At 31.9% G+C, this 13,138-nt stretch overlaps 1 protein-coding gene across 1 annotated transcript; it reads right to left on the minus strand.

The window, feature by feature from the left end:
- Positions 1–225: 225 nt before the first annotated feature.
- Positions 226–10,196, minus strand: LOC134712106 (uncharacterized protein C19orf47-like). Its single transcript, XM_063573260.1, has 9 exons — positions 10,125–10,196; positions 7,229–7,437; positions 6,745–6,808; positions 5,767–5,892; positions 3,842–4,000; positions 3,112–3,206; positions 2,247–2,448; positions 1,510–1,680; positions 226–1,187 (listed from the first exon to the last, which is right to left on the minus strand). Exons 1-9 carry the CDS (start codon positions 10,147–10,149, stop codon positions 1,078–1,080), a joined length of 1,161 nt encoding a protein of 386 aa, XP_063429330.1. The 5' UTR covers positions 10,150–10,196; the 3' UTR covers positions 226–1,077.
- Positions 10,197–13,138: the final 2,942 nt, after the last annotated feature.

The following is a 13,138-nucleotide window of genomic DNA, read 5'->3' on the forward strand; positions in this document are numbered from 1 at the left end:
TGATTCTTGTATTGTTTGGTTGTTATCTCTTTAATCTATAGATGAGTTTATATGCATTAATTCATTTATAATCAAACAATTTTCAATATGTAATGGCATTGGTTTCTATCCTATACAAAATATACTGGATATCATTTTCTTACATTATCAAAGGTAAATGCTTTCCACGTTTTGAATCTCTTTACAACAAAAGAACTTGAGGGTCAGGTAAACAGAAAAAACACGTCAGTCAAAACATATTTTATTTCATAAGTACTTAACCTGAATGTTCTCTGTAATGATATTTACAATTTTCTAATATACAAGAATGCATTAATTATACATACTTCATAACTTAATAGGTCAAACTGATTTCACCCAAAAATTCAATCTCAAAATGTTTATGGCAGTCCATTTCAATCTATTTTTAAACTCGTTCCAACCCTTTGTCAATAATATCTAATAAATATGTCAACAGTATCATAAACATCTATTAACAGTGCAAAATAAATACACATAATCAGAATATACAAATGCTTTACAAATGTTAATTTAAACATATTTTTTTTTTTTATGCCCAATGATTCAAAAATATAAAACTGAATGCCCAAAATCTTCACTGCTTAATAGCTAAAATAATTTGTAGGTATCAAAATTGGACATCTATATTAAGTCACTGATAATACAGTCATGTTCACTGGTCATTCACTTATGAACTTTGATATAGGACAGCAGAAGCTTGCACCCAAACAAGGAAATTCTAAACTATGTCAAGCCTAACACTAGCATCAATATGGTTGATAATAGCCCTTCAATCAACAATCAATAAAAACCAAAGTTATATCCCAGACTAGTGCTATAACAAATATTATCATCCTTTAACCAGTTATGTCCATATCCAGCTATTATAAAAATAAAGTATCTGTAACAAGCTACACCATTTTTTCTTCCTCATAATTCACTTCTAGTACAAATAAAATAACCAGTTCATTCTTTCAATTAATCTATTAGAAATTGAGTTTCAAATCCCATCATAGCTATAACCTGTACTGGCTTTTATACATTGCACATTTCCTTTTTGTTCCTGAATACTGAAGATCATGTTGATGGCACTGGTTTTCCTAAACGACCAAATACACCAACTGGACTGGCAGGCTTTTTGGATACTTTGGTGCCTTTTTTAGGCCCTAGTCGATTATAAACTGCACCTTGAATAAAAATGTTTTATTATTCTATTAAGGAAATATGATATTGAAAAAGGATTCTCATGTTAATAAATAATACTAACTGTTATAGAAATACAAGACATTTAGATTTTCAGGAAAATAGGGGAGAATTAACAAATATATTTTCAAAATTTTGCTTCAGATGGCATCTCTTGCAGGACATGTGTTGTGCATGTTTTTCATCTTTGATTGTGTTAATATTTTCAAGTGTTGGTAATTGGTGTAATCAGTTTACTTTTCCATTTTTTTTTATAAATAATGCTATCCTTTTTATATGTATCATAAACTTGAATGACAAGAATACCTGATCTAGTAGCATCTATGTCATCAGTTGTACTTGACACTTCTTGAAGACTAGTCTTTTTGCCTAATCTTTCCTTTATTCCTGTGGTCATCTGGAATTCTGCATCTTCTGACAAGATTCCTGCAGTTGCTACTAACTTCTTAGCAGGTAACTTCTTAGAAGGCACGTTAGCTGAAAGAGAAGATAAATGAAATTTATACATTTTCAATTCTTTTTTTTTTTTTACAGTAATGAGAAATTAGAAAGATCCTCAATACAGAATAATAACTACCTTTACAAAATTTAACAAATTGAGGGTCTTTCACCATAATATCATTGAATCAATCTTTAGTTTTTTGTAGAATAAAAAAAACACACATTTTTCTGAATGAGTTTCTTCTGTCAATAATTTTTCTGTTCACTTATTAATCACTTCTTATTCTTCTGTTGACAAATAGTTTTAGCAGAAAATACTCAGGTCCTGAATCTAATTTGTAAAATCTTAAATGATGAATGACTTTGATCTGACCAGTCAAAAACAAACCTTATATAATGCAGATAAATATCAAGATAAATATCCAGATAAATATCCAGATAAATATTTAAAACATACAAAAGGTTCTCAGTCTCAAAGAGATTATGTTTATTATTGTATTTCCCTTATAGGCCAAAATTTTGCAGTAAAAATATCTTTCTAAATGCAAATAAATGCTTTAATTCTGCTTGATAAAGTAATATAAAAGAAGTTATGAACATACCAGTGACTTGTTTTGTAATAGTTATCTTTTTCATCACAGGAATCTTAGGTTTTTTAGGAGGTGAGAGAGTATTTTTAAATATTCCTGCATATGCTAACTGATCCCCTCCTTCATCTTCCTCATCAGAGTCAAGGTCAAGAGATGTTGATGTCGCTTCCCGTTTTAAAGATTGCTTGCCACCCAACCTACTGAACACTGTGCTCTGAAAATATAAATACTCGTAATTTTTTTTTAAAATTTTAACATTAGTCATATTCAAAGACTTAAAATTAAATTGGAACTAAATATTAACAGATTATTGTTGATCATCTCAACAAGATTGATTTTCTAGCCTGAACCAGTATGGCAAAAGTGAGAAAAGTTATCAAGTTGACATGACCTATTATAATCTGTTTAATGCTTCAATTCTTATGACAACATTGTAAATTTCATTGACAACAAGAACATGCTCCCTTAGTTTCTAGCGATATTTTTTTCATATCCCTCTATTGTGCTGAGAAAGAAAATTATCAGTCAGTAAGATCAAAGGAAAATTTCCTAAAATAGTGATTATGTTTGATATCCCCCTCATATATTCAATATCAATACATCTTATTATAATCAACAATTCTTTAGCCAGCTATTTTAATTATCTTCATCCTAGTCAAATATTGAGATTTCGCCATCTTCACTTCAAATATACGTCTGCCTACAGAATTGAGAATAGGAATTAGGAACCCAGACCACCATAAATCATAGAAGTTTTAAAGCTTTTCATAAGATTCAGAATGGAAACGAGAAGAATATTTCAGGAAAAATATGTGAAAATTTATTTATCATTAAAGAAATCCCCAAATGTTTATAATCTAAGTTAACTATACACTACCTCAGCTGTGGAGCTAATCAATAGACCAGACTGTGTTACTGTGGCCTGTCTTGTTTCTGAACCAAGTCTAGCAAATACCGAATCAGTCTTCTTGGCTGAAGTGTAACAAAAGAAAATCAAAACAAATAATTTTGATGAATTTCAAACACCACATGCCAATCCAATTTATCACTAGTATCTTTTTCATATTGAATAATACAGTTTGCAGTATTATTGCATGTTTTGAACACATTTTCACCAACCTGTGTGGGATAAGTTCTGCTATTGTTAAGTCAGGGTAAATCCTGGCAGAGCAAAATTAAATTATTTGTCCTGATAATGTGACTGACTTCATCATGCTTAATTGCTTGACAAAAGCCCAGTCTTCCTTTTTGTACTTGTCTAAATGAGACAAAAATGATTATTCAAGGAAGCCTAAATACCCAAATAAAAAAGTTCAGATCAGTTCCTATATAATAAAATCATTGGAATCATCTGGGTCTCACCACTTCAAATATTTGCGAGTTCTAAGACTTACCGTTAGAATACCTTTGTTTGTACCCTGCTGTTGCACATTTTTTTTAATCCAATTTTACTGATTTAAGTATATTTAATAATTCAAGAAAAAAAACTATAAGGTGTGAAAAACTGTTTAAGGACTATCATTCTGATGATATCTATTTTCAGTATCTTAAAATAAAAGAATAAGTATTTACCATTAATTCATTCTTACAAGTCTTCTTTCTCTTACCTTTAGCTAAAAGTTTCTTTGTTTTCTGTGTCTTCCCTGATGGCATTGTAATCTTATATTTTCCTTCATGTTCTGGAAAGACTCTTCTTTTCTTAGGGACTGGTACAACCTCTTCAAGCTTTTTGGACAATTTAACTGTGGTACTTCTAAGGCCAGTTTCTAGAACAACATAAAGATAAAATCAAGTCAAATACTAATACTTAAACAGTATTTTACTGTCTTTGAATTTTATCACACACATATTCAGTTGGTTTTACTTCAAATCCAAAGGACCTACAATATGGCTGTATCATAGGTAGGTAGGAGGTGTGCTAAGATCTAACTTGCTTTGAACTTGGCCTAAAAAAATGATTTATTAAAAAGCAGATGCCTTGGCTTCAAGATAAGTGATAGTGAGTTCAAAGTTTGAACACAAAGACCTATGAAATATTATGAACAGTGTTCCAGCTAGGCCGTTTTCAGAGGGCGCGGCGCCCGCCCTTTTTCGAGTGGCGCCCTGCCTTTTTTGAAGATTGATTGCATTTTAATTTGTGCGTATTGATATGATACACTAATAACTAAATTTTACCTGGGGAAAAGTTTTCGACTTTGTTTACGACCCCAAGCTAATCAATGGTTACAACTGGTGTCATAATCTGTTGTTATAGGTAATCCGTGTATCAGATGGGTCATTTTTTTAAAATGATCATCAACATTAAATCATTCAAATAGAATCGGTCAGTCGGCAATTATCTTTGAAGAAATGTGCATACAACTTGGGCACAATTTGCGATGTTTACCGTAGTTTCATCAGAGACATATATACACATATGTGTATATATGTCTCTGGTTTCATGGAGGAAATTAATGACAGAAAGTTGAAAAACCATAATAAACTCGTTGAAGACATTGTTTTACTTGTTTTCCGTAAAATAAACAGAAAATTCAGACGTATTTGTCATTGACTGCCTTCACTTTTTATATGAAAATAACAAAATAACAAAATCGGCCGCCATATTGTGATCATATTTACATCATATTTACGTACTGTTTATAATCCTCCAAAGAAGGAGCACACCCGAATAAAGAAAGATAACTCAATCTGATTTTTTTTCTTACATTGAGTAACCCATTTACATATTCTAAAATATGTCTTCATACTTCTTGCTTAAGAATATATATGTTTAGGTATTTATTTTGAGTTATAGGAATAGGTAAAGAGGGTCTTAGTAGCAGTGTTGGTAGGGTGCCTTGGTCATCTTTTTCTGTATTCTTTATTTTTGATACAATTTTTCACTGTTGCTTTATATCCTAAAATTTTGAATTTACTGAGCACAGCTGTTTTGTGCTGTATTGCCATTAAGCACAGCAGGGGTAGAAAGGTGAAACTGGTAAAATGTGGCAGACCATAGAAACAGTATGAAACAGGTCACCTTTTGAAAACATACTGCATATAAAGTTCAACTGTGCCAAGCAATGATCAAAAAACTTGTGTGACAAGCTGCTTGACAAGTTTTTCAGCCTTAAAAGTAGAAAGATAGAGTTCTATATGGGCTAATGATGTTGTTCTTGTATAACCTGTGATTCAACAAATAAACACAAATGTTTGATTAACATCTTTTATTAAAATATGCCCTTTTCATATTATCATATCGTGCGTTAAATGCCCTTTTTCAGGATTGGCACCCTGCCCTTTTGAAAACCTAGCTGGAACACTGATGAATATTCATGTAAATTTGACAGTCTAATAATATAATGTCTAATTTTTCTACACAAAAAATGAATAAAATTACATATCTTTCACTAATATTTGTTAACATATAAATGCAAGTATATCAAAAATATTTCAATGAAAGCCACAATCATATAGAAAAAAACATTGTCATACATTATAACTAAATTTATTGTGTTATTTTCAATTACTTGTAGTGGAAATGTGTACAAACCTTCTGCAGGAGGTGCTCCACCTAGACGGGCAGATAACTCTTTAGATAGTTTAGGTACCATAGGGAGATTCATTGGGCCAGCATCTGGATCGTTTCCAAGGTAATGGTTGACAGTCCTACTAGCAGCTGAAATTATATTACAACCAATCCTTTTAGAACTGCATAATGAAAACCATTGACTTGCCATTTATGGTTAATCTTAAATTGACCAAATCACACTTTAAAATGTAAAATACACAAAAGTTTTAAAGTCAATAGACCATCCCTTTAGAGCAAGGTCAAATAATCTCAATTAAATGAGATGTGCCAATTCAAATACAACTGCATACTAAACATCATTTACCTTCTACTTGTAGTTCCCTTAAACTGCCTGAAACAGTTCTCCCAAGTCTTGCCTTTTCGACTTTGTTGAGATGACAAAATGCTAAGTAATGACTCTAATTGTTTTGAACATGTATATAATATTAATGGCGAGTTATGGCTATAAACTCGAAAGACATGTTTTGTAAGCTTTACTCAGAGTCAATGATAAATACATAGAGACATCGGCAAGTGGCACTGCTGCGAGCCTATTGTTACGTAAAATGGCGCTAAAATGTTAACCAAATAAAAGAGTATAAAATAAACTAAACTGCAACTTTAACTATAACTACTTCACAACACTAATCATACCACCTCCCTTTTTTAGCTGGCAAACAAAAGATGAACTATAAAACCATTTTTTTCTACTTCAAAAACATGAAGAAATAATTTATTTAGTCATTAAAATTCTATAACAATGGGAAATGTGTGCATGTGTTTTTATACTTATTACTTTCATTTTGTATATAAACTAAGAATATTTTAATCAGTATAAAGAAAGATTCCAATCGTTTTTTCCCAAAGATTGAAACCAGGAAAAACCAAAATCCATCTTTCACAAGTTCCAAACAAGCACTAAAGCCAGAATCTTACTACATATATAAATCTACTATATACCTGTCTGTCGTCTGGGTGTGGCTGATATGTTTTTTGTACCCTGGAGTGCTTTCTCTCTTGCTAACTAAAATAGAAAGTTATAAAACAATCAGTTTGATTTATAAACAGCATAGCAGTACCACACTAACTTACCATACCCCAAAAATTACAATTTTCAAGAAGAGTGCATTTAAGTTAAGAAATATATTTTAAACTAAAATTGAGAAGTAGAATCCCTCAGAAGCTTGTGTGTTAAATGATCTTTTTTACATTTCAGTTAAAATTATTTTTTAACACAAAAAAATAACATTGGATAGGCATGATAGTTATTCGTGGCTAGATTTTTTTTTATAAAAGTTCATTAAAAAATATAACTCCTCCCTCCTTGAGGAAAAACTGCTTTCTCACTGATTTGATAATATGATGGTATGGGCTTTGCTCATTGTTAATTTCTGGGTTTTGTCTCATTGGCAATCATACAACATCTCCTTTTTTTTATATTTACCTGTGAATGTACTGCTTTTGCATGTTTAAGGATAGCTATGACATCTCCTAGAATTGAGATTCCCATTTCCGTCAGATATTCTTTAGTCAGATCCATTAACATGTCTTTCTGTATCCTGTTGTCTGTAAATGTGATGGCATAGTTTGTTGATTCACTTGGTGGAATACCACATTCTGTAAAAAACTTTATCCAGTATGAGGTATCTGCTCCTGTACAAAAAAAAACACAAAAAAATGGTAATATGATGTTAAATTTCTCAATCACTGTCCCATAAAACTAAATACCAGTGCTTTGTTATTTAGTAAATCATCATACTAAATGGTTGTAATTGTTAATTGTAGTCATTCTAATTAAGAACTGTATATATAGTCCATAAATGGCAATGCCTCAACAATTTAATTTGTATAAAAATCAGCAATGTGGTACCATTATGTCTATTCATTTCTACTAGTAAATATTCTTAATCCATTTTGAATTTGTGCAAAATGACGTTGTTAAAAACTTCACACTTTTGTTTTTATAAGCACATTTTCCTATTACTGGATTTTGACTAAACAATTGTAGGACATGGACTGGAAAAGGATACATAAAATCCATGTTTGTTTACAAAGCATGACAGAGGCTAAGTAGCTTCTTCCACATTATTTCTTCAAGAAAATACTTGAAATGAACAATAGATAGAGGTATCAGTGATAATATTAGCATTTTTATAAAAGAATCAAGTTGCATAATTAAATTTCCCACATTTGCACATGCACACACATGTACTATTCAATCAATTTGAGTTTGACGATGTTATGTTTATTATATACCTTTTTAAATTTTTCATCATATCAAAATCAAAATATTTACAAATGTTTATTTTTACAGTTTGGTAGAAATCTGTCCAAGTTTGGTAGAAATCCAGTATAGTTTAAGAAAGTTAAAAAATTTAAAACCAGAGTGAATATTTGTGGACGCCGCGGACGACACCGGAATGTAGGATTTCTATGTTTTTCTTTTCTGACTAAAGTCGAAGGCTTGACAAAAATTTATCTGGCCAAGTGGCTTTAATCAGGGGCGGATTTAGGCGGGGGCGTGGCAGGCGTGCGCCCCCCCTAAAATTTGCAAAGCATGGGTTGACTTCAACATTTTTCAAGTATCAGAAGAGACCATTCAATCTTATTTTAACTAAGTATAAATAAAACAGTCAGTTTCACAGAATTAACATGATTACTAATCAACTGACCTACGCTTTATCAAAGTTCTATCAATAATTTGAAAGGAATGTGTCAAACGCGGAGCTGCGTTTGATGACAGATATAATAGGTTTTTAGCTGTTAAAGTAAAAACAGCTATAACATTGTGTTTTCGGTTTTTATAATCAATTTGTTTGATTAATCGAAGTTCCAAAACATCCCTAAATCACTTTCACAATTTCATCATGACACGGTCCAGAAAACAGTCGGCAGGTGAAATTCTTTTATGATATCCGTAATGAAAGATAGAAATACTGTTTTAAGCGAAAGGTTAGTTTATTAATTTGTATCTCTGTGTTTATATTTATTTCTCCCTTGCAACCTAATTAGTTAGCCAAATTCTGTACCGTATTACCGTATGCTTGGGATCCCAAGTAAATTAAAATATCTGCGTAAATGCATCTCATTCTGATTTTAGTTGTTTGTGGCGAACACAGTGAAGTCTGGCACGACCTCCGGAAATCAAAAAAGTAGAAAACAGATAGTATGAAAGGACAATTAAAAATTGCTGGTAAAAGTAGAACTTTTCGTTTGAAAAATATATTGGTTAGGTGAGCAATTGTGATCTGTCTCGTCTCACTCTGTCCGCCTGTCTATCTGTAGATTGTTGTCAGGTGTGGATTAAGGCTGTTTCAGCTTTAAACTTGAATTCCTCGCTTATTTTAACACACAATAGTTTGAGCTATCTGCATTTCACCCCTTAAGAAGAATATTTCAATAATTTTACCTAAAAAACACACAATAGTTCGAGCTATCTGCATTTCACCCCTTAAGAAGAATATTTCAATAATTTTACCTAAAAAAACCTCCAAAAATTTTTCACCTCGCTCCGCTCGGCGATTATTAAATTTTGCACCCCCCCTAACTGAAAATCCTAGATCCACCCCTGTTAATAGCCTTTATTAAATCTGAATGTTAGATTTTCTCTATCAATAATTTTCTAAAATTCAAGCAAATAAAGAAAACTTACATTTAACCCCTTTTTTTTCAATTTTATGGCCTTGTTGTCCATGTTTATATGACGAAAATATAATACCTTTATATCTTTATCTTCGGGTCGTTAAATAAGCCAAAGGCTTCTACTGACCCCTCATCATGGATTGTCGTATATGCATTTCTCTTCTCATAATTAATATATATATATATAATATATATTAAACTTATAATAATAAACACTTATTTGGGTGTGCGTAGCTGAACACTTATTAACACGAACATATGAATTTATAAGGGTTCCAGTTTTCGCCATTTAGTGCGGACTTAAAATTATTTAGAGTCTTTGCTGTCACCGTTAAATCTGACAGGTTATTCCACTGATCCACTACTCTAATGAACTTGTGTCAATTCACAGTTGTGGTTTATGTTGGTTTATTTAGATATCAAACTTTTGATTGACCCATCGAAAAAAAGGGTAACTTTAAAAAAAAATGAACAAGGAGGTATCTACCGGACGTTGTAGCATTTTTGGGAACTAACATTTGGCATACTGTTTTCTTAAGTTAATTATTTCAAGCAGCCCCCCTTTTTTCGGGCATATCTACATAACGCTATATTATACGCTTTTTTAGCCACAATAAGTTATGGTTTTGTGTAAAATAAAGTTACGCCAACAAGAAATGTGGTTTTACATAGTTGAAAGGGTATACTGTGTAAAATACCTGACGGTTTGGCATGTGAAGCCATCGTCGAATATCGAGATTTTTTGGGTAATATTTCAGGTGATGTTTGCGTTTGATGTAAGGAGAAATTTTTGTAATAAAGTCAACGTATCTTAAACGCTTCAAAATATTCAAAGCTCTGACAGTACTAAATTCCAAAGGTCCTGTTTATGATCGCTTATAACGTACAGATAAAGTTTGTCCAGGGTAAAATATGTTCTGGCGGACACAAAGTACTTCTATAGAAGTTTCCATGGGTACAGAATTTATTATTATCTTTGGTCCGATATTAGTAATTTATGTCCCCGGAATAATTTTCCTAGGAATTCAAGTCCATGGCATTAAAATTCCTAGGTAAAAACAAATCCGTGTCCCTTTTTTTTATAGGAAAAAATATTAATGAATCAAATCATTTACATTCAAACAATCATCGGGAAATTAAAATTGTAAGGTTCAATAGATATAGGAAGATGTGGTGTGAGTGCAAATGAGACAACTCTCCATCCAAATAACAATTTAAACTTGTGAGTAAACCATTATAGGTTAAAGTACGGCCTTCAACACGGAGCCTTGGCTCAAACCGAACAACAAGCTATAAAGGGCCCCAAAATTACTAGTGTAAAACCATTCAAACGGGAAAAACAAAAGTCTAATCTATATAAACAAAACGAGAAACGAGAAACACGTATACATTACATAAACAAACGACAACTACTGTACATCATATTCCTGACTTAGGACAGGTGCAAACGTTGTTTAAGAGTTGTGTATTTATATAATTTTGACACTGAAATGTACCCAGATGTCATTAATATTCCTCGGTAGAAACGTCCCCAACCCTCATCATTTAGAATGAAAAAGTTTAAGAAACGTGTATACAATAAAAAAAATATTTGTTTTTTGTTGTAATATTGTTCAAGAGGTCAGTGTACTTTAATATTTTCATAAAATATATGTCCTAGGAAATGATGTCAATGTCAATTTTAAATATTCCTAGGTAAAAACGTCCATGTCCTTTATTTTAAAAGATAAATCTAAATATCATGTTTAATATTAAGAGTTGTTTATTAAATTTATTTTAAATATGTCCCAGACTATTTTTTCTACTAGGACATCATGTCCATGTCATTAACATGCCTAGGAAAAAACGTCCATATGTCCTTTATTTAATAGAATAAAGTTAATGAAACTTTCCAATCTGAACACATTTTTTTATTCTAATTACAACAATTTTATAACTTATAATAAAAATTACTAGATTGTCCATCTGATGAGTTAAGCCTTTTTCAACTAATTTTTATACTTCGTTCTTATGTTGTACTGTACGTTATACCACTGTCCCAGGTTAGGGGGAGTGTTGGGATCCCGTTAACACGGATTAACCCCGCCACATTATTTATGTAAGTGCCTACATGTGTCAGGAACCTGTAATTCAGTGGTTGTCGTTTGTTTATGTGTAACATATTTGTTTTTCGTTCATTTTTTTACATAAATGAGGCCGTTTGTTTTCTCGTTTGAATCGTTTTTGTCTTATCGGGGCCTTTTATAGCTGACTATGCGGTATGGGCTTTGTTCATTGTTGAAGGCCGTACGGTGACCCATAGTTGTTAATGTCTGTGTTGATCTTTTGTGCCGGGGAAGTTGTCTCATGGGCAATCATACCACATCTTCTTTTATATACGTGTTCGAACAATTTTTTACATAGGAAAATAAATTCTGGACATATTTTAGTAGCTATGGACTTATTTCCGTAGCCCGAAAATAAATGCTGGACATATTTCACTAGCTATGGACTTATTTCCGTATGGAAATTCTTCCTGGGACTCACATTCCTATTTAATAATGGTCATGACTTTGATTAACTAGGGAAAAGGGCCGCGGACAAATATTAATTCCAGTCCAAATTTACTGTTCCATTATCACGCAAGTCCGGCAATACTAGAGTACCAATGGTGTAATGGATTTTTAGCTTTTGGTATTATTCAAAGAAACTTACAATTGTTTTTCTAAATTGTTATAATGATTAATTTTTCAATAATTTTTTAAAGCAAATATTCAGTCCATTAAACTTATTCCCTACTTTTGAAAGTTGGTCCATCACGGACTCTTAAGCCTTACTATCCAGTAAAAATTGTCAAAATGTCCTTTGTTTGGTCATGTATAACTCCTAACGTTTAAGTTTATACGTCCTTGGACCAAAAGACTTGAATAAATAAAACGATTGCCGTATGGTCAGTCTATCTGTGTTCCAGAGTTCCAACGGCTAGCAGCATCTAATTTGTTCAAAGTCGAGCACCTCTGTAAAAGTGTACTGCTTGGAAATAAACAAGTCGGAATTCCTAGTTAATAAGTAAGAATTCCAAGAATACAAGTACACATTCTTTGACAATAAGTATATACTTAACTTAATGGTTTGTACCATGTACGCTTCCATAAATTATAATAAGCATGTGAATAATGATGACTTTGTAGATGTCGTGTGACAGAGCATGCAGACCATCGACCATTGGCAGGACTTGGTAGTTTATCAAAAAAGCGTAGTTTAAATTTCTATCGTTTAATTCAGAGATCAAACAGTCCGTTTTTATACATTGAACCTCTGATACGCTCAGATAATGTATTAGCAAGTATTTGTATAGTCATAACTAGGATTTGTATAGTTAAACTATACAAATCCTTGGTAATACCGTATGTTTTTGATAGTTTTTAAGTTTAAAATTAGTCTCCGACAAGTCTCTTGTTCCCTCTTTTAATCAGTTTAGTACTTCTAATTGGGACCAATTGAGCACATTATCATGGGCTGCTGCAAAACGGAGATCTCAATTAAACGTCAATGTATACATGTCCAGGTCTTGTTTAATAAATAGCTATTTTTGTATTATACAAGCATTGGACAAGAAAACGTTTTAGGAGTTATGAGCTAATGGACTTTGGACCTTAAATCCAGACTAAAAGATCCGCATATTGATTATAGAACTTATATGTAAAGTCCATTTTAACTTTGGACGATAAGT

The sequence above is a fragment of the Mytilus trossulus genome, chromosome 3 (assembly GCF_036588685.1).
Source record: "Mytilus trossulus isolate FHL-02 chromosome 3, PNRI_Mtr1.1.1.hap1, whole genome shotgun sequence".
Lineage (NCBI taxonomy): Eukaryota > Metazoa > Mollusca > Bivalvia > Mytilida > Mytilidae > Mytilus > Mytilus trossulus.

Coding starts and splice junctions, on each gene's coding strand:
- LOC134712106 (XM_063573260.1), bottom strand. CDS start 10,149: ATGGCTTCACATGCCAAACCGTCAG. Junction 7,438..10,124: donor TTCACATGCCAAACCGTCAG/GTATTTTACACA, acceptor TTTTTTGTACAG/GAGCAGATACCTCATACTGG. Junction 1,681..2,246: donor TATTACAAAACAAGTCACTG/GTATGTTCATAA, acceptor CTTCTCTTTCAG/CTAACGTGCCTTCTAAGAAG.